This window comes from Xenopus tropicalis, chromosome 6 (genome assembly GCF_000004195.4).
Source record: "Xenopus tropicalis strain Nigerian chromosome 6, UCB_Xtro_10.0, whole genome shotgun sequence".
Lineage (NCBI taxonomy): Eukaryota > Metazoa > Chordata > Amphibia > Anura > Pipidae > Xenopus > Xenopus tropicalis.
In genome coordinates this window covers 85126146-85152304 of record NC_030682.2, presented here as the reverse complement: position 1 = coordinate 85152304, position 26159 = coordinate 85126146, and the positions used below count along the sequence as shown (strand labels likewise).

Sequence of the window (26159 nt, the reverse complement as noted above, 5' to 3'; positions counted from 1 at the left end):
AGAATCCTCAATGTTATGTAATTATCTTGATGTTGTTTATTTGCCTCTTTTTCCTTTAATCCTGGACATAACCTGCTAATGGCGGTCTGGGAACATCATTTTTAATTCTGAACTTTGCTGTTTTTACATCCTCTTCTAAGGCATTTTATAAATTCCTTGATATTTTTGATAAGGGGGGCAGATTTTTCTCCTTCTGAATCTATTTCCCAACTGACCTTCTAACTAGAGCTTCTGTTCCTTCCTGTTTATTCATCATGCTGTGTAAAAAGTGGAGTGAAGCATTACCGGTGATGTTGCCCAGGGCAACCAATCAGCAATTAGATTTCAACAGTTAAAAAAGCAAAGCATCTGATTGGCTGCTATGAGTAACATCACTGATATTTTTGATAAGGGGGGCAGATTTTTCTCCTTCTGAATCTATTTCCCAACTGACCTTCTAACTAGAGCTTCTGTTCCTTCCTGTTTATTCATCATGCTGTGTAAAAAGTGGAGTGAAGCATTACCGGTGATGTTGCCCAGGGCAACCAATCAGCAATTAGATTTCAACAGTTAAAAAAGCAAAGCATCTGATTGGCTGCTATGAGTAACATCACTGTTAATGTTTTACTCTTCTTTTTACACAGCATGATAAATATACCCCTCAGTGTTATGTAATTATCTTGATGACAATTTTCCCAAAGGCCCTATCCAATCTGCAAACAGCATACATACACAGACCCTTATTCAGCATACATTTCATCAAGAATACAGGCTCACACAGACAGAACAGCACTGTAATGATTAAGCTGAGCTCAGGAGAGAAAGGTAGGAGAATAAAATTGAAGCAGACAGCTAGAGCTGAGTTTCTATGGGAACCAGCAATGCCATCTCCTAACTGGCTGTTAGACTGGAGGGCGTGTTTAGTAATCTGAGCTTATAACAACTGAGCATGCCCACAAGCCAGAAGTCAAAGTAAATTCCAGAGGGAGGGGGCCGAGTGGGTTACAGGAGGAGAAGAAAATCTAAGTGATTAAGGGGATGTTGCAGCCTTACTGTTAACCTCTGAACAACCAGTGTGGCAGATACTGAAAGATTTCTAAAAGGCTGTTCACTGATTACATTTTTATGTGTGGGGGGTTTATATGTACTTTATGAGCAAGACTGGAACTCTCCTGTTCTTAACTTCAGGAACTGATTGATTCTTTAGACAACATTTATTGAGCAATTCAAGAATTTTAAGACTTCTTATTTCCAAGAAATACCTTTTTATTTTAAAAGAGAGATTTCCTGGAGGTATGTTTACATGCTGTCAATATAGTTAATTTTTGGTGGAACCACTCTAAGTATTGCACTAATGGCTTTGGTAATGTGATCTCTAATTTGACACTTTGTTAGGATGAACACCTATAGAAGTGGATTGCAACTGCTTCTTTATAAGGAAAGTCAAATTTTCTTATAGTGCCAAAATACCTCAAAAAGTAGAATGCCTGCTCAACTTTACAAACTCAGCTTTTTCCAAGGGGATGTTCTGAGCTTCTGATAATGTTTTAAATTTTTCTTTCACAGGTTTTTTTTTTTTACTGATTGTGATATCTATTGTGAAAATGTAGCAGTTAAAAAAACATGTGTAATCATAAAATGCTGACATCGTTTTTTTTAGTTAGTTGTTTCTCAAATCTACACAGACTAGTGCATTTATATGTCACAAAAATAAAATTCCCAATATAAAGAAGACTACTGCTCACATCTGCTCTATCTGACTTGAATGAGACCCTATCTGTCATTGTGATTGTTGTTTGTTAGTATATACTGTAGGTAAGCTTTTCTAGCACCTTATATCAATACTCACAATGTTCTTATCTGCTTATATTTACAGTTTGCTTTCCGATTCTAAACAACTTGACATTTTGAGAAAAACAAGATCTTACATCCACAGAGAAAATTACAAAGAAGCGGTAAGTGTATAATCAAAAGGCAGCGGTGGTTTCTTATTTGAGTAATGTCTTTTATGTGTCCTTGTGTTTCCTTTGTTGTAAAGATTGGCATTTCAATCATATGAAAACTCCTAGTGCAAATCTCTTTAGCACCAAATTACCAGAGCATTCAGAAATAGACGTAGCAATTTGTATTGCACTGGGTAAAGTGACATGTGATTTTTCTTCTTTTCTTCATTAACTGTTTGATTCTGCTTCAGCATTTTATATGGGAATATTTTTCTGCTGACTAAGTGCCTACATCAGTTGGTACATCACATTTTTTACTCAGAACACAGAAAACATAGCATTTTGCTTATTACTGACAGACTGAGAGTTAGGGATGAAGAATTGTCATATTCAGCTTCTTGGGAATTTAGAGGTCAGAGATTCTGAACTTTAATTGTCTATAAAAGTTATATGGTAGTGTTTCTCTGTTCATTACCACATTCAAAATATCAAGATTTCAAAAAGATTTTGCACTGTGTTTAATCTGAAGATGAATCCAAATATTTTGCTTGGGAAATGTCTGAAGAGAGACTATAGTGGAAGCAAAAATTAAATTAAAATTAAGTTTCACCAGCATGCAGAGAAGGGTCCCTGAAGGAGGATTGTGAATAGTAATGTCATTATTTCAGAAATTATAAAGGTTTGAGTATATTTTTTCCCATGTGATAAAACACATAACATTTTTACTTTCATGCCTTCCCATTGTTCTGCTGATCGGCTACTAGGGAAAGGGAGGGGGGGTGATATAACTCCAACTTGCAGCGCTACGGTAAAATGCAGTTTATCAAAGCTCAGGTCACATGGCTGTGGCACCCTGGGAAATTAAGAATATATCTGAACCTCAACAGGCTGCTTGAACTGGAAATGTCTGAAAAGTACTTATCTAATGGCTCATTTAGACTTGTGTTTCAGTCCTGATTGCAGTTCAACTAGTTGTTGTTACAATCTCCACAAAAATATAGCAGATCTGAAAAAACTGCAGTTCCTCACATTTACCCTCACAATTATCCCAAACTATGGAACTTAAAGGAGAAGGAAAGGTAAAAACCTAAAAAAGTAAGCTTTATTAGAAAGGTCTATGTAAATAAAGCTATAAGCACTCACAGAAATGCAGCACTGAGTCCTCTATCAAAAGAAACACAAGATTTCTTGTCTCTTTTTTTGTTAACATGATGTTCCAGTGTCTGACTTCCTCTCTCATAAACATCCTTAATTCCCGTGCCCAGTTCTCTCCTCTCTCCCCTCCCACTAAAATGCTAAGAACTCGCTCCCCCCTCCCTTAGGAATGTGTGATATTAGCTATAAGGCTAGACTGCAGGCAGGAAGCTACTTAAAATGGCGGCTGCTATCTTAAGCAAACGGAGAAAACTTCTAAAGCTGTTTACTCAGGTATGTTAATGGTTTCTGCAGAATAAATATATTGTTCTAGGTGGCACTAATGTGGCAAATCTATTGGCAGTAAAATGCCAAAATTACTTTCCTTCTCCTTTAAAAAATGGTTTTACTTTGAATTTAAGTTGTTAAAGTAGGAATTTGTTGAGCTCTTAAGAGAAATAGGGTGTGTATGCAGAGCACAAAGAAAAGAAAAATGAATATGCCTTATATAGATCACTTTTTGACCCTTACGCTAGTTCTAATTGAAGTATATATACATCTTTTATACAGTAGTATTGTGTGAAGCACTGTACAGCTATACAAATTACATACAAATTCTTATCTGTGTCCTATTTTGTAAGTTTGTTTCTACCCTTTTGGTGTACAGAGTAACTGAATATAATGACACTTTATAATAATAATAATATTGATATTGAATATCGCTGTCAGATCACTGGCTCATAAAGCATAGAGGTATTTTTTTTCATCAGTGGCATAGTAGTATCTTAATAGACATATGCTGTGAATCGTATTTAAAATAGCAATCATAAATGCAATTACCTTTTTTACTGGTACTTGCACAGACAGTAGGAGAATTGTCCTTAAAGGATGTCAGTAAGGCGCAAGTGTAGTTAGAGTACTGTATTGAATTGTGACTTTTGTTACAAACGGCATATGGCACCTCCAGGTGGTTTTAAGACTCATAATTTTAACTATAAATAGGTCCCATAATAGATATCACTAAACCAGAAGCAATCTAGCTCCCTGCAGGTCTCAATTTCAAGACAGGAATATCACAGCTGCACACTTACAGGCATCCTCCCCTTACTCTTGCCCCTTTTAAAAGTAGAAAGTAGAAAATAAGATTCATGGACATTTCAGATGCAGCATCTGGATTTCTGAAAGTTAATTATCCCTGAATTATTTTCTTGTAAAAATGCTTTAAAACTTTATCATGCCAGGTGGTATAATGGATCTAATTATGCCATTAAATATTTTTCTGTCAAAATAAAATAGATATTGTGGAGATATAGTGAAAGCTGGGGCAAGGATTCCAAGAGATAAAAGATAAAGTTACATAATGATATTCCTGGCTGACCTGTGGACATTTGTGTGTGTTGTATTATCCCTTGATACAGCTGTCAGATTAGTCTTTTACTTATTAGATAGCTTGTGACAATGTATAATATTTTCAAAAGACCTCTAAAATTTCAGGGCTTGAGAAAAATTTATGTGCAATGAAATTTACTAAATGTACACATCCATGAGAAAACAGGAAAAATTATATTAAATATCTCAGTTAAGCAAATATATACTTGAATAAAATGAAAGAGCTTGGTATTAATAAATATCATGGGTGCACGGGAGATCTTCACTGATTTGATCATTGAGATCAGAATCTTAGAATTTATTACTGACCTTGCACCACTTATTGGGGGCATGCATATTGGCATCATAATATGAGGTTTACAGCTAAAAATACTGACATTGTTGCCAAGTTGTCTAAAAGTATTAAGAGCCACCATATGCGCTTAAAGGAAAATTATACCCCAAGTTATCCGTTGGTAAGGTATTGTTTTTTCGTTTAAGATAGATGTAAGGGTGATGGCACGCAGGATGCGTTGTTGCCTTCTCTGAATTTCCTCCAGCACAACAAAACCACATTGCCTGTATTGTAATCAACCCAAATCTTCACCAGTAAAACACATGAATTGCCTTCTCCTGCATTTCAAATGTTATACATGAAGGGTTTTTTTTTGTCTCTTGCACTGGGTAAGGACATGACCCATAAAACCTTTGTGTGCCATCACCCTAGAGCGGTCAACAAGGATGAAGGGGAAAGCCTTTAAATGTTATGTCATCAATAAAGAAAGCAAAAATAGAAAATAAAGAACAGATTGCTTTACTTGAAAAGTAAAGTATAGCAGTGTATATGTGTTTACTGATCACACAAAACCATTAAAGGACATGTAAACCCTACATTTGCCTACAATATATATCAGTTTGACACCACTACCCCACCCAAATGGCATAATGTGTACCCCGGTGGCCATTTTTCCTCTAACACATCAGTTAAATTTAAATCTGCAAACAGCATATGTGAACAGAGACCCTTATTTTGCATAAATTTCATCAAGAATGCAGGCTCACACAGGCAGAACTGTAATGGTTAATAAGCACTGTAATGGTTAAGCTAAGCTAAGGAAAGGAGAAAAAAATTAAAACAGACAGCTAGAGCTGAGTTTCTATGTGAACCAGCAATGCCATCTCTTCACTGGCTGCTAGACTGGAGGGCGTTTTTAGTAATCTGAGCTTGAAAGAACTGAGCATGCCCAGCAGCCAACAGCCAAAGCAAATTCCCGAGGGGGGGGCTGAGTGGGTTTCAGAAGGAGAAGGAAATCTAAGTGATAAAGGGGATGCTGCAGCCTTATTATTAACCTTTGAATAACCGTAGGGTCGGGTATTGAAAGATTTCAAAGAGGCTGTTGAAATCACTGATTGCATTTTTGTCTGCCGGGTTTACATGTCCTTTTAGGTTGCCACACACGTGGCGATTTTGGATCTTTCGTGTGACCATCGGCCGCACGAAAGATCATTTCCACCCTCCACAGGCGTTCAGGGCTGAATTGTCAGATATGGAGGTAGAAACAATAGGATTTCTAGGAATAAGAATTCTATCTAGGAAGTGACATTTTTGCACAGGGTCTAAAAACTGTGCAGCTAAGTGTCAAATAAGATTTAGTGTTTATACATATAAGGTTGCCATTCCTTATTGGGGCTACCAAATAGCCAACCCCAGTTCTTATTTGGCACCCCAGGCACTGCTCATGTTGCGTCCCAATTTTTTATTTTTTTACATTTGATAATGGTTTATGGATAAAAAAAAGGTTGGAAACCTCTGCCTTAATGGAGCTAAGGTAATTTATTCTTTGATGGAGAAGGACCCAGGCTTACTTGTAGATAACATTTAGTTGTATCTTGCAATACTAGTCACAAGACAGAAGGGGCAGTCCATAATAAAAGGGGTATAGATTAAGGGAGGCGAAAGTCATTTTTCCCCTTTAAAAAAACACTGGTTAGGTCCCATCTGAAATATGCAGGTAAGTTTTGGTGCCAATTGCTTAAAAGGGAAATAAATACCGTGTTATAGGCCAGTTAATCTCAGTACTGATACCATTTAAAGCTTACACAAAGGTAAACAGTCACAGCAGCCAGACAGGTGGGGGGGGCCGCAGGCTGGATGCAGCCCGCTGACTGCCAACTGGACAGCACAGCTCTACATCATACTATACATACATACATTATACCATACACTGCCGTCTCTTAATAGAGTGCAATTAAAGCAACTAGGGCTCCAATATGGCAAAGTGTTCTTTTTAAAAGTTCTAAATTGTCCTTTTAAAGGAAAACTGTCATGATTTTTATGGTGTACTTTTTATTTCTAAATGTCTCATAGCAAAAATTCACTCTTATCGTTTAAAATGTTATTCTTGAACCAACAAATGTATTTTTTGTTGGTTGTAATATTGGTGTGTAGGCAGCCATCTCAGTGCATTGTGAGTCTGAGCTTTCAGAAAGAGCCAGTGCTTCACATTAGAACTGCTTTCAGGTAACCTATTGTTTCTCCTATTCCCATGTAACTGGGGATTTCCCAAGACTGACTTGGATTTCTTACTATTGAGTGCTATTCTGTTATCTACTGGGAGCTGCTATCTTGCTCCCTTCCCACTGTTCTGCTGATTGGCTTCTGGGAGAGGGGTGATATCACTCCAACTTGCAGCTCAGCAGTAAAATGTGACTGCAGTTTATCAGAGCACAGGTCACATGGCTGTGACACCCTGGGGAATGAAGAATATGGCTAGCCTCATGTGAAATTTCAAAATTAATTATAAAAATTCTGTGTTTTTGAAAAACAGATTTCAATGCAGGATTCTGCTGGAGAAGCTCTAATAACAGATGTGTTTTTAAAAACACATTTTTTCCCATGACAGTATTCCTTTAAGTATTCCACCAGCCATACATGCTAGGGTATTAAATGCTAAGAAATCCAGACCAACATTGGGATGTTTGTCCATCATACAGTTGTAAAATGTGTTAAATATTCCTGAATATTATATATTTAAATATTCTGTAAATTCTGTAATGATTCTTCAGAATCTGTAAATTCTTCAGGATTCCCACATTCTATATTTGATAAATTGTTACTTTAATGCATGCTGAATTGTGTTTTACAGAATAATTATGAGTTTTGACTTCTTCTGGTTTCAACTGCTTTATGGGCTTGTACTGCATCCTCCCTCATGTTACTGGCTGCATAACATAGAAAATGACTCATACTGAAATTGATTTGAGGACATTTAGCCTCTACGCAATTAAATAAACCACTTGACATTTGATATACATATAGGCATTCTTCTACTAAAATGCATGATTCTACTAAAATGCATGATTCACTGGATCGGACTTTTATGAAATGTAAAAAACAGCATCTTTTATTAGAAATATGTTATGCATATGAACTTTTCCCAGAGGAATAAATTAAGATACGGGAAGGTCCATAGATTTCACATTAGTAACAATACTTTCTGAACTGGGTTTTTTCTACATCTAATGTAAGTGCCAATAATGTGGCACCTTCTGTATTTGAAGGGAGAAATATGATTACTAGTGGACAAGAACTGCATTTAATTTAACTGCTTCCAATTTTGGCTTATACTGTGTATGGCTTATCAGTTTGCCCACAGAACTGCATTTAAATTCCTCTACATCCAAATTTAAATTAAAAGAGGCAGATTTAATGAAAAAAGAAAGTCTTAGCTGATCCAGTGAAGTAAATGGTTGCATTTATACTGGCAAGCTGTAGTTTATCTACTGAGTGTACACAATTCTTTTAGACACATGCAACTTACCCACCATAGGTTTCTATACAACCCTGCCATTTGCACTGCACGGATTAGTCGCCCCTAAATTTGTGCTGCCCTAGGGCCAGGTCTTTGTGCCCTCACCACAAATCCGGGCCTGGCTGTGATCTTTGAGTTCAGATGAATCTGATTCTGAGAATACTGGGTTGTTTTGATATTCCCATCTCACAAGCAATATTTATGTGCTCAAAACTATATAATTTGAAACCAAGAGGGTATCTCATAACAGGTCCAAAATTTGATTCTGGCATAGGTACTCAGAGCAATCTAGCTTTTGTTTTTTGCTGAATGCAGTTGACAAGTAATTTCTTGTACTTACACTGGATTAGGCGCAAAATCTATCTGAATCAATTTTTGCAATTCATGGGGGGTATAAAGGTGACCCCTATATATGTGCATATATAATCAGACAAAGTCTGCAGCTTATCTGCTTGTGCATTTGCCAGATATTGATTGAGCAGGCTTAAAAATCCTCTCAGGGCATGGACATTGTCCTGACAGCCTGCATTTCCTTTGCTTTGATATGATTGTTTGGTCCTAGGACCAGAAGACCAGCCTAATATCACCCATCTCAAGGTGGGCATATCAGGGAAAGATGGACTCATTTGGCAACCTCCCCAAACCAGCAGATTTTAGTGTATGGCCAGCTTTAATCTAGAAGAGGAAAACCCTGGCAGTGCTGGGGGCCCTGGGAGGTATAGGGCACCCAGCAGGTCACTGACTGTTAGGTGGTTCAGTATATGTTAAGGAAAATTGTATTGCTCACAAAGATTATGGGGGAAAGTTGTAAACATGATTTTGCTCTGCCCTTTTAATGGATAAAATTGTTACAGTTAAGAATGGACTTCAGTTCCAACAACAAATAGCAATCTCTGGGCCTTTGGTACACTAAATTATGGCTTGAAAAGGAAAATGGTGTGTAGTATGTCTTTAACACTATAATTGAAATTAAAACTGCAACTCTTACATTACAGAAAATTGGATTACTAATGCAAATAAAAGGTTACTGAAATTAACCTGTGTACAAAATTGATTCAGAGTGGACCCATTGCAGTTTTGCAGTCAGGATGAAAATTTTCCCCCCTGAGGCAATTTTTTTTTCTGTTTTCCTCTGGATTAACTAAGGGGAAGGCCCCACAAGTCAGGTTGTCAGCCTGTGTATAAGTGCAGGCTGACAATCCACCCATACACCTAAAAAATCTTCTAATTATGTCTGCACCGGATAGCAATGAATCTGCCAGGTGCAGGCACATGCAGTCGATATCTGCACTTATACGCAGGCTGACTATCCGCTTTGTGGGGCCTTACCCTAAAAGTTGGGCAGGTTTCACTCACTCACAGGACTTCTAGAATCCCTGGGACCCAGTAGCCAATGGATCTTAAGTAACTGCTGTTACAAGCTAGACAACATTGATTTTTAAGTCAACATTATCCTTAATTAAGAGCCTTTTCTCTATACTTTAAAAGATCCTAGTTTGAGAGTATACACCTATATATAAGTAGGGTTTAAATGTAAGATTATCCATTTACATCCTTGTTTTTTTTTGTTTTCATTCTAGATGGCTTTGTGTGAAAACCTTATTGACCTAGCATTAAGAGGACTGGCATACTATCACACATATGACAGATTCTTCCTTGGCATAAGTGTTTTTGCTGGTTTTTCTGGATGGATTTCTTATGTTATTTTAGTAATTTTAAGAACAAATACTGGAATTACCAAGGATTCTTTAAAATTAAACAAGGTAAGAACAATATTTCTAGTTCTATATCAACAGTGTGAGGAAAACAGTTTAATTTCATATGATACCTCATCCATATAATTATTAGTAGGGAAGAGAATTACTAGGGAATAGCAAACCAGACAGAGTGTTTTTAAATGCAAACTGAGCATGGTCTGTGAGAATGACGACACTTAAGTACCTTAAGCAATCAAATAATAGCAGAACTGTAGGAAGAAACTAAATCAGTAATCTTGGACTGCAAAGTTTTGACTGAGGTGGTGGATAACACTATTTTTTGGGCTATGTAGCATGTAGCAAATGTAAGTACTTAAAGGGATACTGTTATGATTTTTTTAGTTGTAACATTGGTGTGTAGGCAGCCATCTTAGTGCATTTTGCCTAAAGCTGGCCATACACGCACCGATAATATTGTAAGAAACCTTGTTTGAGACGAGGCGACCGATATCACAGAAGGCTGCAGATATCGGACGACTCGCCGATCGGGCGGGTTAAAAGATTTTGATCGGGCACCATTGAAGGCGCCAGAACAAGATCTATGTTCAGGGCTGAATTGGCAGAAGGAGGTAGAAATACTATTGTTTCTACCTCCATATCTGACAATTCAGCCCTGAATCGAAAATCGCCACGTGTGTGGCCAGCTTTAGTCTGATCTTTCAGAAAAAGACAGCTGTACACATTAGAACTGCTTTCAGGCAACCTATTGTTTCTCCTACTCCCATGTAACTGAAGGAGCCCCAAGTCAGACTTGAATTTCTTACTATTGAGCGCTATTCTACTGGGAGCTGCTATCTTGCTACCTTACCATTGTTCTGCTGATCAGCTGCTGAGAGGGGAGGTGATATCACTCCAACTTGCAGCACAGCAGTAAAGTGGGACTGAAGTTTATCAGAGCAAAGGTAACATGGCTATGGCACCCTGGGAAATGAAGAATATGAGTAGCCTCATGTGAAATTTCAAAATTAAATATAAAAAAATGGATTTCAATGCAGGATTCTGCTGGAGAAGCTCTATTCACTGATGCGTTTTGCCATATTTTCCCATGACAGTATTCCTTTAAAGATGACTACAACTTTAAAGTTGATTATTGTGCTGTCTGGTTAATGAGCAGGAGAATAAACCATAAAATGATTATCCCCATTAGGGAAATTAAACTGCAGTTTGTAGTACTGCATCTAGAGTTTATCCAAAATTTTCGCCACACACACACACACAAACTGCTTTCTGTACTCGTTTTTTTGTAACTTTTTTTTATTTATGTCGTAAAAACTGTTTGTTTGCATCATGACTATTGGGTCAATTATTTTGACCACTAATCACTCTGTTGGACCAATAATTTTTTGTATTATTGATTTGAATAACTTTATTTTTTTATGTTTTTATCACCATATTAGTTCTGCATTTGTATTTGTTACTTGGATTTAATGTTGATTTTAATGTTGATTTGCAGTTTGGTAGTTTGGAGTAGAAAGACATAAATTTCTATTTTGGATAAGTAATAATGTAATTTCCAAAACATACACAATGTTGTATGGGGTAATGTTTTCTGGGGTCTTTGTACTGTTGGAGGTAATTAAGACACATACTACATATAAAAGGCGCTTATTCTGCAACAGCCATAGGGGCCCATTCACTAAAGGTCATTAACGCTTAATGCATAGTTTTATGCATTAAAAAGTGTTTGATAATTAAGTACCGATTCTCATATTTGATAATTAAGTACCGATACTCATATCGCATGCATAAAAATCCTGATTATCGCAAAGCGTTATTTCCATTGCATTGGGGTAATTATCGAATAGAAATAATACTAACGCATAATTCACATACATATTTGAAGCGTTAAAAGCATAAAATGTGGCAATAATTACTGTGAAACTAAACAAAATTGCAGGTGGTGGAGTTTGCAGTTGGATTTCAAGTGTGTGATTGTCCTAGAGTGCTGCATCCTCCAGTTTTCAGGGAAATAGTAATTTTCAGAACGGTAGTTTTTAGAAAGTAATGGTTATGTACGTAATAGCTTGCGCTAATATCGCAAGCTATGAAATAACACATAAATATATTGCATGCTTTAAAATAACGCTTAAAAATATGTCATCGCCAGATAAATAACGAAAATAACATCGCTTCCTAATTCAGTGTCCTTTTAGTGAATCGATCGTTACTTCTCAAAATATAAGAAGTGATAATATTTTTAACGCATGCTATAATTATCACTCGTTTTTTCTGCCTTTAGAGAATCGGCCCCATGGTGTTAGCTATGACAATTTATTAGCAGTAATTTCATGGAGTTCATAAATACATTTTTATACCTTTGTAATCTATGCATATTGAGCATCACACTATTACGAAGAACCCCGGTGCTTTTATTTATTATATTTGTATTTAAGAAATTGTGGGAGATCCTGCACATTTAAATATTTTCTCTGGATTAATATAAATAGTATCTGTGTATGAATGAACTATTTTCCATCTCTGGTGATACAACATTGTATATGTTTTTTCACTTTTCTTTAAAGAGCCCACATTGAATATATGCTCTGCCTTAACTTTTAAAGCACAGTATGGTAAAATGTAATGAGGCCCACTAGGTAGGCTAATTGCTTAATAAATGTAGAATTGAGTTTCAATATTAGGTTTATTCTACAGCTATTCTAGTTCATGAGTAAAAACAGGATAAGGGGCAAGTGTCAGATGTGCTTATTGCTGTAGTGATTTATGTTATAGTTTACCTTTCATTTTTCTTATATGGAAGCGGTATACATTTATTTATTCCTTTACCAATGAAGAATTAGCATCCTTCAACATTCATCTCTCTTAGCTTTCTTACCTCCATCTTTCTGAACAATTTCAAACTGACAGATGTATGGAAAAACTCTGTTCTCGTGTTGGGCAAAATATTTTTATACCAGTATTTTATGGATACTAAAACAAATTCCTTGACAGCTTGAACCATATTCATTTACTGTGGCAATGCAACAATGGTGTCAAGTTGTCAGAACATCATACAGATGCATAAGCCATGCCATGCTCCAGAACTGTCAACCTACATAGATTTTTCGAGAGTCATCTGTATTTATACCCTGAGAAGGAGCAGAACCATATGATTATAATTGGACCCACTTAATGATTCAGTCAAATTTAATCTTAAATTCTTCTATTGGGATTAAGAGTCAAATTGAATTTTACATTCTTCTATTGAATTAAGGGATGCATTTATTAATAGGCTGTTTAGTAGTTTAGAATATGCATGACACGATGCCTTGAACTCTTATTTAAGTGAGCTTTGAATGTATACCTATGTACAGAGGTAAATGGAACAGAAAACAGGGCAGTTCAACAAATATGGAACATTTTCCTCGCAGCATCACAATACAAACTGGCTTAATGTGTAACAGTTACAAAATAAGACAATTCAGTTACATTCTCTAATGAGATGCTCTGTTATTTTTTTTTTTTTAATACTGGCCTTGATCCCACCCTTTTCTCCAGTGTACTCCTAACATCATGGTTGGTCTTTATTACGACTTTTGAGGTTTACGAGACAATTGTGCAATTTGTGTTAATAGAACAAAAAACAAAAACATGACCATGATCTAGTCACCTCCATCACCGTTTTTTGGTAATGCACCTAGTTTTATGTACATTTATACTTTACAACTTCCTGTGAGATGATTTAAATTAACAATTACATTTGGTGCCACCTCTTTCTCTCTCTCTTCTTCTCTCCTTTTTTTTCTGCAGTTTTGTCCTGTCATATTTTCCTTCAGTGTATGCAAAATCTAGGATGGTGTACATCTAATAATTAGTGTGATTGGCTTCCAGGGCTTCCATCTCAGTATTATTATTTTGGTTTGCAAGCAAAACAAACAGATTACATATATTTTTCATTTCTTTGGCTATGTAAACAGGCTTTCCTGGAACATTATAGATAACAAGTGTATCCACAGCCACAGTGTGTTCCCTGCAATTTCTAATACATTTAAATAATGACTTTGCTCTTCAAACTACAGAATGATATAATAAATTATATTATCATAATGCACATCTCTGTTGTCTTTCAGTTTCTTTTGCGTAAGCAAGAAACAGCCATCCCAGTCTGCACTTTTTGTATGTGCCAGCCTGAAAGTGCATTTAAAAATAGATAAATATAAAGTTCTAATTACGTAATTATTTGAAATGCAGAGAGCATTTGCTAATGGATTATTTTCATTTGCTTTTATTTATAACGCATGAGCATAATTTATGGGGTGACTGACAGACATGCCAGCAATTGCAAGCTTTGATGGAGTATTGCTTTCTATCCAAAAAGAAAAGACTATGCAGTGGCACTGCAAATATAAAACCAGACAATTTGCTTTTTTTATTTTATAGGTTCTGCTGTTCTGGTATGTTAAGAAAATTTGTTTTCTTTGGGGGGGGGGGGGGGTTAAACTTTTCTGAATTTTTATCATTTTTCATTAAACAATGTTATTCTTTTATATTGCAGGAAAAAACATCTGTTGCACAGTATGCAGTCTCTGCCCTGGGGATTTTTATCATCATCTTTCTCAAGAGTCAATCTTGTCCTTGGACCTACTATATTTATTGTCTGTTGCCCATTCCTGTATGGTATGCTGTATCTAAAGAGTAGGTTGAGTTACTAGTAGATGTTCCTTTTTTACCTATTATCTGCCAAGTATTTAATAGGAAATGAATTTATCAGATTCTAGTTTGCATTTGATTTTGAAAACAACAAATGCATCAGTAGAAACTAAATCGTGGGAGTTCTAGTGCCAAGATATTCTGATGATGACCAAGCCAGGATAACACTATTATGGAATGGAATTCTATGCATTTGCTGTTTTGGGTCAAGCATAGTAGAGTGTGAGTAACAAAAGGTCTTCTCACTTGGAATCAGCTTTCTTTATATCAGATGCTGGAGCCAGGAACATCCATAGTAAACTGAAATATTAAGCCTCCCTAGCTCCAATGTGTTAACACTACCAGTTTTTTCTACCAGTACTTACAAAATTATTTCATCTTATATTCACAAACTCAACTATAAGACTGGTTTTGCAAGAGAGGACCTAAAATTTTAGGTATAATTTTGCATCATTTAGTATTTCCCTAGAGATTTCAGTGTTCAAAAAACATTTAATGGCATCAGAATCAGCACTGTGTGAAGTATAAGTGGTTTACATTTTGTTGAGCTGCATTGTCAGATGTATGTATGTATGTATAACTTTATTTATAAAGCGCCACAAGGGTACGCAGCGCTGTACAATCTTACAAAATTACAGGTTGAGGGAATCCTTTACAAACCTGACAGTATTTTGATGTGATGTCAATAAAGGAAAAAATACCCATCTTTTTGAGATGAGCTTATGTGTTTGGGCTAATGTAAAGAAAGATGCACAAACACTAACTGACCCCAATATACATTTATTATTTTTTACAGAGATGTACATGATTCCATGCAATGGAAGGAAGCCATCACTGTCTGTCTCTGATCCAGTGTTTATGTTCCCTTTTAACATAATCCCTACTGAATGAGCTGATGTTAAAAGAGAGGTATTTTTCCCTTTAATGATCTAGTACAAGGATAAAGTTATCCTGGTAGCTTCCTTCAAGAAAAAATTGGGGAAGAAGTATAGGAGGTGAAAGTGCAACTCTCACGGCAGTTTATTAGGATGGTGTGCATTGCTATTGTGTTAGATCAGTGGGTTCACCCTTGTTATTATTCATAGATTTTTGTAAAGGTGCATAAAGCTTGATTGAAAGTGGGGAAGAACTGGGAGGATGAGGTGAAAAGGGTCCTCTAGGTAACAGGTATATAAAACTGATACAATTGTGGAATTATTTGCTGGAAGGAAATTATGTTTGTTTTAAGCGTAAAATACAGTAATATCAGCTGCTTTGCATTATACTTTGCTTTTGAGAAAATACTACATTTATGACTTTTGAGATGAGATGGCAATCAGAAATCAATAAGGTCTGAAGACCATTAATCTTTTGAAGATAAAGCCTAATGTAAAAGCAGAATTATCCCATGCGCCTAGTTATTAGCCACAAGCATAGTGTAACAATTACACAATAAAATAAAAATGTGTAAAGGAAAACATGGACAGTAATTGCACGTGTTTTTAAAACATATTGCAATTTTTTGCTGATAAACTAGGTAAACTTGTTTTGGCCAACAATTGTGGCGACTGTTATTTGACAGCTCTCCTATGTACATGTAGAGGCTGATCCTCTAGTATGTGTGCACAAAGCCTCACAGGAAAGAATGAGATCGAATGTCATTGTTAGGTGTCTGTATATGTTAAAATGTTGCCTTGCACTCCATAGAAGCCAGCAACAACATAAATGGGGCCTGCAACAAAGACTTTTACACCACCCCCCCCCCCCCCCCCCCCCCCGGAAAAAAACAAATAATTATGTGTTTTGCTCCACTTTGTCCCTTGAACTCTAGGGCAGCCAACATTTATAGAATTGACGTTTTCTTATACCCTGGGAAGTCAGTGTGTTTAGAAAACATTATATAGCTTTGTGTTTGGTCAATTCATGTCAACTGATTTCAGAAGACATAGGTGAAGCTCTCTTGGTGTATTTGTATTTGATTTAAATGTCGGTAGTACAGGCTAAAGTTTCTCTGTTTTAATAATCCTATTGGTGTGTGTGATACCACCTGGATGGAAATAGTACTGTATTTCCCTGAGAATTGAGCTTGCCTTTGCACAGTATGTCTTCTCTGCCTCCTTTTGTTTTAATGTCACTGTACTCTTTGCTTCATCCATATTATTTGTGCCCTCTGCACATCTTCCTTGCTAAGTCAACTTTGCTGTGTTTTTCAAGTACCAAGTATTGATGTAGAATTGCCTCTCCATGGACACTGGTCAAGTGCTGTAAACTGACTTCTTGAAAACACCTGGATTTGAACCAGACAGCCCGCTTTTTAGATGGGCTGGCCCCGGATCACAGGCTTCTAGGTCATATCCCACCCCCCATACATCATTGTCACTGCACCTGCCCCCTACGTCACCATGCCCACCCCTTTGCATCACTGTCCCAGTCCCGTCTGGGTATATCTAAAGACAAAGGTCGCAACTCTAACCTGGATGGTAATATCAAGATGGTCTTGGTATGAAGTGATAAACTACAAGCTAAGAAATGGTATTAACCTAAAGTTAGAAATAACTCAATTAATTTAACCTAAGTGTCTCAAATATCGGGAAACTAAATAAATTAAACGTACCAAATATAAAAGAGAGATCCGGGTGTATAAACCCCGGATCTGTCTCACATTTGATCTAGGTCAAATTCCCAACTCCATCAAGTCAGCTCTCACAGTATAAAATCCCAAATACCAAAGAACTCACCGTTGTTCAAAAGTGGTTCGGGTGCTCAGAGCCCCGAACCCTTAGCTGGGGAAGGCGAAATCACGCATATGCAAAAGGGCTCCAAATGCACCGGACACAGCGGCTTGCTTAAGACTCGATTTTTATTGCTCCATTTAAAAACAATACACCTGACGCGTTTCGTGCAATTGTGCACTTAATCATAGGCATGACAAACACAAGCAACAAAGCATTTAAATAGTGACATAACAATAATGAGCAGGACATCAGTACCGCCCATTTAACTCTTAAACAGATGGAGAAAATTCAATACAATCAAGTACAATGTAGCAAGCCACACAGAGTTACACAGTAAAATTGAGTCAATGATAAGTATATAAGCACATGAGATAAAAAGTCATAATATCCCACAGCAATGACTTGAATAAAATCAAAATAATTAAAGTAAAAAGCAGTAAATAAAGTAATCAAATATCAGGCTAATCATATCAAACATAGCAACTGATATCAAAAATGGAATTCAAACCAGTAGGATACCGAGTACCCAAAATAAAGATCCATTTCACCTCAAGGCGCAAAAGTCTATCATGCATATTTGAACCTCTTTTCATCAGGGAAAACCCTGTCAATAACTTGAATCTGTAAAAAAGAAGGATCAGCCTCGCAACATTGTATAATAATGCCTTAAATGCCTTGCAATAGGATTTACTATTGTTTGAAACAATGTGTCTAATGTGCTCTCGCATCCTACTTTTTAAAGAACGTATTGTGCAGCCAACATATTGAATTTTACAACTTAAACAGGTTAACAGGTATACAACATACTGTGTATTGCAATTTGCATAAACACGTATATCAAAATATCTGCCCGTAACCCGCAAAGTAGATTCTATCCTCAAAAAAATTACCAGTCCTATGAACACTGACAATCACATCTTTCTTTCCCTTGTTCAATTGCTTCGTTCATGTTTATACCAGTCTAATCGGGGACCTGAATTTTATAAGGATACAAAAGATGTATTGCTCCTGTGACATCAACAAGGTCTTTAAAACCTCTCACTGGAGAGTGTATGAAACATCTATTGCACAAAAATAAGACCACACATATGCATGTTTTAATTGGGCCTACTAATCTAGAAAGCTTAGTGATTCTAACCTTACATTAAATAATAAATTAATATAAACATAAGTATATTATGTTGACAAATGACTTACCTTAATAATCTGAAATAGTTTTTAATTTTGTTTGTAATTAAACAGCACATGTAGAAACATGATCTCTTTGCAATCGAGTGTACTGTAGAGTGGTGGATGTATAAGGGCTAAAATTATTTATTGGTAAATTCTCACCCACAAAGAAGTTAAAATTAAGCCTAAAAAAGGCCCGAAATTTGGTAACGGAACTTGTGGGAGGTCTTGCTTCCCAGCCCGCTTAGGACCACCAAGGTTGTATGAGGTGTTTAAAACGTTGTTTAGCTGGGTAGAAACAGATGAAATGTTTAGTTGTAAAAATCCATCTATGAAAAGCTGTTCTCTGTTTATCATCTGAGTTGTGGTTTTGACCTTCTGAAGTTATATGGAACAACAGAGCTCTGTATGAGTTATTAACTAATTGTGTCTGAGTGGCATGAGGCCAAACACTCACGGTTCTGCTTAGCTCAGCTCTGCTTGCTTATATGGTTCAGAAGATTGCTGGAAGTCAATGCAGCCAGGGGATACTGCTGCTTTTATTCACCATTAAGCTGCTTGGGAATGCATCACAGCGCTTATGGTTTGAATCAAAGCATTAACATTTGTTTTAGCACTTGCTGGCATGTGCATGCCTCATAGATGATTCAATAAGAAATGTAACATTCACTGATTCTTGACTGCTCCTTATATACTGGATATGGTTTCTGCTAATAACATTTTTATGTTACATAGTTTATATATTATTCAAACAGCTTCCTTTATTCTTTGGCATATGCTTAAAACCATGTTAAAAGCATGATGCACATTTTGCAAGAGATGCAAATACAGGTGTAAATAGAAAATTACTAGACCTGACACAAGATCTTTTTGTAGCCCTCACATTGGCATATTATAATTGCAGGATCAGAATCGGGTATTAATCAGGATCAGCATGAGAATGATCACTTCTTTTGAGATTTACACTGCTGTATGAAAGTAATATTATAGTAATAGATATAGTAAAATATATCTGAAAGTAATATTTTCTAGGTAATGGTCCATTTTTTGATTATCTTTTAGATGGTATATTCTGTGCAATCTCACAGATTGTCTGCAATCTTTGTCACCTTTACGGATTGTGGGATTTCTTACTGTGACATTCATGGGCATTGAAGTGTTGGTGAGTACTACCAACACTTATAAGAAGCACTATATTTGCACTGCATTAGTTGTCTTTATTTATTTTTCTTCTTTTTTTCCACAATATTGTTTAGGTTCTCAGCTTTTTCTACCGTTCAATTCTTACAGTTGGTCTAATTGCATTTGCATGCTGGCCAGTGGTAATGCAAATATCGACTCAAGCTAAGGTAGGGTATACAGTTTACTTTATAGCTAGCATATTATTTGTATAAAAAAAATTACAAAGGAAATGATGAGGAATTGGAAAGGATATGTGGAAATAATAAGGTTTAAAGCAAGAACATGCAGAAAATTAAAAATAAAAGTTATGGTGAAGTGGATGGAAAAGAAGAGTTATTGAGAAAGGTGGGGGTAGACAAATGGAGGGAAGAAGATTGTATGGGTAAGATAGAAAACACAAACAAAAGTACTCTATGGACATGAAGCATATTATTGTTCTTAGTAGTCAGTACAGCAATAAAGGTCTGTGATTATGTACTTACTGACTTATTGTCATTGGTTTTGTATATTAAGGCTAAAAGTACTGGATAGTTATTTTCTCATTTTAGGATATATAACTGAAACATCATCTTTACAGACAAAGATAAAAGGTCCAGAAGAAGTTGGAGAGATACTATATACAGATAGACCTTGCTTATGTTGCATAAAGGCTGTGACACATGGATAGATTAGTCGCAGGCGAAATGCTATCCCACTGGCTGGAATGTAAAACGCTGGTGGGATGGCATATGCGGTGGCATGATTTGCTGAAGTCCCTGAAGTGGCCTTGAGAGGAAACTTCCACGACTTAGTAAGTTGGGTTGAAAAAAGACATATGTCCATCAAGTTCAACCATAATGCCTATATATACCTGCCTAACTACTAGTTGATCCAGAGGAAGGCAAAAAAACCCCATCTGAAGCCTCTCTAATTTGCCGCAGAGGGGAAAAAATTCCTTCCTGACTCCAAGATGGCAATCGGACCAGTCCCTGGATCAACTAGTACTAAGAGCTATCTCCCATAACCCTGTATTCCCTCACTTGTACTGAGAGCTATCTCCTATACCCCTGTATTCCCTCACTTGCTAAGAATCCATCCAGCCCCTTCTTAAAGTTATATAATGTATCAGCCAGCACGACTGATTCGGGGAGGGAATTCCACAACTTCACAGCTCTCACAGTAAAAAAACCTTTCCGAATATTTAAATGGAACCTCCCTTCTTCTAAACGAAGTGGGTGCCCTCGTGTCCATTGGAAGGACCTACTGGTAAATAAAACATTAGAGAGGTTATTATATGATCCCTTTATATATTTATACATAGTTATCATGTCACCTCTTAAGCGTCTCTTCTCCAGTGTAAACAGACCCAACTTGGCCAGTCTTTCTTCATAACTGAGACTTTCCATACCCTTTACCAGCTTAGTTGCCCTTCTCTGGACCCTCTCTAACTCAATAATGTCCCGTTTGAGCACTGGAGACCAAAACTGAACAGCATATTCTAGATGGGGCCTTACCAGCGCTCTGTAAAGGGGAAGAATAACCCCCTCCTCCCGTGAATCTATACCCCTTTTAATACAGCTCAAAACCTTGTTTGCCCTTGCAGCTGCTGCCTGGCATTGCTTGCTACAGCCAAGTTTATTATCTACAAGGACTCCAAGGTCCTTCTCCATTATGGATTTGCCTAGTGCATTCCCATTAAGGTTATACGGGGCTTGCATATTTTTACATCCCAGGTGCATGACCTTACATTTATCCACATTAAATCTCATCTGCCACTTAGCTGCCCAGATTGCCAGTTGGTCAAGATCCTGCTGCAGGGATGTCACATCCTGGATAGAATTGACTGGTCTGCAGAGTTTTGTGTCATCTGCAAACACTGATACATTACTCATAATACCCTCCCCTAAGTCATTTATGAACAAATTAAACAAAAGTGGACCCAGTACAGAACCCTGAGGGACCCCACTGAGAACCTTACTCCAAGTAGAGAATGTGCCATTAACAACCACCCTCTGTACCCGATCCTGTAGCCAGTTTTCTATCCATGTGCAAATGACTTCACTAAGACCAATAGACCTTAGCTTAGAAAGCAGTCGTTTGTGGGGAACGGTATCAAATGCTTTGGCAAAATCCAAATAGATCACATCTACTGCATCCCCACTATCCAGCTTCTTACTTACCTCATCATAAAAAGCAATTAAATTGGTCTGACATGACCTGTCCTTCATAAAGCCATGCTGATTACTGCTCATAATGGCATTCTCCACTACATAGTTTTGAATGTGATCCCTTAACAAGCCTTCAAATAACTTGCCCACCACGGATGTCAAACTTACAGGCCTATAATTGCCAGGCTGAGATCTTACTCCCTTTTTAAATATGGGAATGACATTCGCCTTCTTCCAATCCCTAGGTACCATACCTGATGAAAGAGAGTCTGAGAATATCAGAAACAAGGGCCACTGCAATTCTGCCCCTAGCTCTCTCAGTACCCGAGGGTGTATTCCATCTGGCCCAGGTGCCTTGTTTACATTTATCGTGTGTAACCCTTTAAGCACCATATCCTGTGCCAGCCACTGTGTAGTTGGAGCTGAGGCAACAGTGCAGCTATTGGGTGGGACTTGGCCCACTGGCTCCTCTACTGTATACACAGAAGAAAAGAACTGGTTAAGCACATCTGCCTTTTCTGTATCCGCTGTAACCATATTGTTACTATAACTCCACACCCTCAACCTGCATCTTTTTACTATTAATATACTTAAAAAACTTTTTGGGGTTAGTCTTGGCCTTGGCCGCGATGCGCTCCTCATTTTCTATCTTTGCCTTCCGGATTGCTGTTTTACAACACTTGTTATAGTGTTTATATTCATTGAACGCAGCTACTGTCCCCTCTGACTTATATTTCTTAAAAGCTTTCCTTTTTTTCCCCTATTAACTTCTTTACCTCAGAGTTTTAACACTTCTACTTTTTCTTATTAATGGAATGAATTGAGAACAGTAATGATTTAATATCATTTTAAATGACAACCATTTCTGCTCTGTGTTTTTATCAGAAAACATAATGCCCCAATCTATGCCCTGAAGCGCTGCCCTTAAGGAGCTAAAATTTGCCTTCCTAAAATTCAGTGTCTTTGTTGCCCCCATGTAAATTTGTTTCCTGCACCAAACATCAAATGAAATAACATTATGGTCACTATTACCCAGGGGTTCAACCACTTGCACATTTGCTATACGTTCTGGGTCATTAGAGAACACTAGATCTAGTATAGCATGGTTCCTGGTTGGCTCCTCAACAACCTGTGACATAAAGTTGTCATGCAGCAAGTTTATAAACTTGTTCCCATTTACTGTCCTGGCAGTACTATTGCCCCAGTCAATATCAGGGTAATTAAAATCCCCCATTATTATCACTTGCCCCAAACTAGCAGCCTTTTCTATTTGCAACAGGAGCTGGGCCTCCTCCTCTTCGCTTACATTAGGGGGTCTATAGCAAATCGCGACACCGCCTATGCCATCCCACCGACGATTTACATTCTAGCCGGTGGGATGGCATTTAGGGGAGATTAGTCGCCTGCGACAAGGGAGATTTGTCACGCGGCAACTAATCTCCCCGTGTGTCACAGCCCTAAAAGAAATAAGTGAGATTAGGGTCTGTTTGCCTATTAGCTTTAACCCATAGAAACTAATATGATTATTGCTTTAAAACAGATGACCAGTAAATTGTACCTACTGATTGATTGCTATGTGCTGCTGCTCCTGCTAGAAATTGACATCAAGATAGAAATAATATATTTAAAAGTGAACAGACAAGTGAATAGTTATAAGGAATAAGATGGATGGGTTAACATACAGATGTACAGCTAGATTATAGACTCAAGGATAGACATATAGATAGGTAAGAGGCTAGATAGCTACTCTGATGTCAAATAAATTATAGCTAAAGAGACAGGTGTTACAAAGATGCATATAGTTAAGCTAATGTTAGTTAGAGAAGAGGACATATTGAGTAGAACAGATTGTGGGCAGCGCAGAGGTTAAAAATTCTTTTCTTTTGCCACAGTCACAGTTTTTAAAATATTTTTTTGTTTCTCTGTAACACAATAGCCTGAGGGGAGCACTATCCACAGATTAATACTTTTAGTCAGAGCATTCAGTATAATGTTTGTTATAATTTTCCTCTGACCACAATCTAATTTGTCTGGAATTAAAAGTTATATGAAACAATGTCTGTTATACTTTTATTCTGTGGGGAAATACTGCTACAAGTAATCTTGACAGTCTATCAAGCACATTTTTCAATATGGAAGAAGTCCAATTTCGGTGTATGTTCCCCTAAGCTTTCTAAGTGTAAGTGTGTAACCACTTACAGTATATACTGACCTCTCCGCTAGTTTAAACCCATTGACTACCCCTGCATTACAGTGCATGTAAGCACATTCTCTAAGTCAGCGATTGTCAACCTGGGGGTCGAACAACCCTTTCACAGGGGTCGCCCAAGACTATCGGAAAACACATATTTCAGATGGTCTTGGGAATAATTTTATGGTTGGGGGTCACCACAACATGAGGAACTGTATTAAAGGGTCGTGGCATTTGGAAGGTTGAGAACCACTGCTCTAAGTGCATCTTATATGCTTCTCTATATAGCCAGTATTGTACAGCCCTGCAGTAGAGCCTCAAGCAGTAGGATTGATTTAGCACCTAAGTCTGTGTGTGTGTTTGTATACACAATTTCTTACTGTGCTGTTAAATATATTTACGCTCACCTTTTTTTTTTACTGTGCAGATAACAACTTTGATCTGGGTTTTCTTATGCCTGCTGCTGGCAGTTTTCCCCTTGATGCCTGTTGTTGGAAAGGAGCCTAACATCACTCTTGTGTAAGATCAACATTGTCTTCCTAAAAGCTTTATAGTGCATTTACCATGTATTGATTCAATGCATTCTGTCGAACACATGAGCTATTGTAGCACCAGACTGAAAGAACAATAAACTGTGACAGGCAGCCATTTCAAAAACCCAACTAACCACTCTTTTGATGTTTATTTTAATGTACGTAAGGCAGTAGAAATCTGATGTATCATGAGTCATTTGCAGAGTTAATCTCCCACATGCTGCTTGTTCTCTAAATTTCCAAAGCCCTGCTTTATCTCTGGAAGTGCATCCATTGAGTCAAAATAAGTGCCACGTGTTTTTCCCTCAAAAATATACATGCAGTAAGTTGTTGTTTTTCATAAGAGCTAATATTTATTGTTTTTTGAGAAATGTAATGGACAGCGGTACAAGTAAAAATGTGATCACTGGTCTCTGCTTGCAGGATTATGATTTTCTCCCCCTGCATTAAATGCTCCTCATTTATCCTTGACTTCCTTGATGATAACCAATTGACCTGAACTACAAGGTCATCAAAGTGTTATTTGCTTATCATCAGTGTCATATTTGTTTCACACCTTTTGTTATTGTGTGGCATTTCTTTTTTATGTGTACATCAAGATCTGTGGTGCAACAGGAATAAGAGGAAGTATAATATTGTCACCTTGCTGCAATTTTCACACTGCATTTCTGTTTTTAATAGCTGTGCACAAATAACATTATTTTGACCTGCAGTGACCAAACTGACTGCTGCCTGCAAAAATGATTTCTGCCTTTTTTGCCCAGTTTAGCCTTCTACATGTATAGTTAAATTGATTAAACATCAGTTCAAATAGTCATTGTGTTGTGGCCAGGCCAGCCTTACAAGCATCACACTGAAGTTACAGCCATGACAACATTTACTACTTATGCATGTGCTTATTCAAGTCTGCTATAGGACAGTCCCTTATTTTGTTTTTTTTCAAGTAATGAGTAGTTCCCTTCTTTTTTCACATCAGGGTGGCCACTTGCCATGTAGGTTTATAGGAGCTGTAAGCATAGCTGATGTCAGGCAAACAGGATAAGATACAAAATACAAAGGTTTCCAATTAAAAAACAGTAAAAAAATTTTTAATGAGCTTATATTGCAGATTTATTTAATTTGGTTTAAATAACACACACAAGGATCATCATTTTTTGACTTTACATACCCTTGAAAATGAACCAGTCATTCACCTTTTTAAATTAGCCATTTTGGCTGTAAATGTACCTTTTAGAATATTACCCTACCACAGGGATCCCCAACCTTTCTTACTCGTGAGCCACAGTCAAATGTGAAAACACTTGGGGAGCAACACAAGCATCATAAAAGTTCATGGAGGTGCCAAATAAGGGCTGTGATTGGCTCTTAGGGGCCTCTATGCACACTATCACCTTACAGGGGGCTTTATTTGGCAGTAAATCTTGTTTTTATTCAACCAAAACTTGCCCCCAAGTCAGGAATTCAAAAATAACTCCCTGGTTTGGGGCACTGAGAGCAACATCCAAGGGTTTGGTGAGCAATATGTTGCCCCCGAGTCACTGGTTGGGGATCACTGCCCTACCATATATATTGTATTGGGAGC

General features: G+C 37.2%; 1 protein-coding gene across 1 annotated transcript in view; it reads left to right on the top strand.

Annotated features, from left to right (window-relative positions):
• Positions 1-26159, top strand: part of pign (phosphatidylinositol glycan anchor biosynthesis class N) — a 171764-nt gene that overhangs the window by 87145 nt on the left and 58460 nt on the right. Inside the window, exons 13-18 of the mRNA XM_002934389.5 lie at positions 1856-1934; positions 9817-9999; positions 14486-14625; positions 19587-19686; positions 19781-19873; positions 24472-24563. Of these exons, the coding sequence (XP_002934435.2) occupies positions 1856-1934; positions 9817-9999; positions 14486-14625; positions 19587-19686; positions 19781-19873; positions 24472-24563 (687 nt within the window). The remainder of the gene's footprint in view (positions 1-1855; positions 1935-9816; positions 10000-14485; positions 14626-19586; positions 19687-19780; positions 19874-24471; positions 24564-26159) is intronic.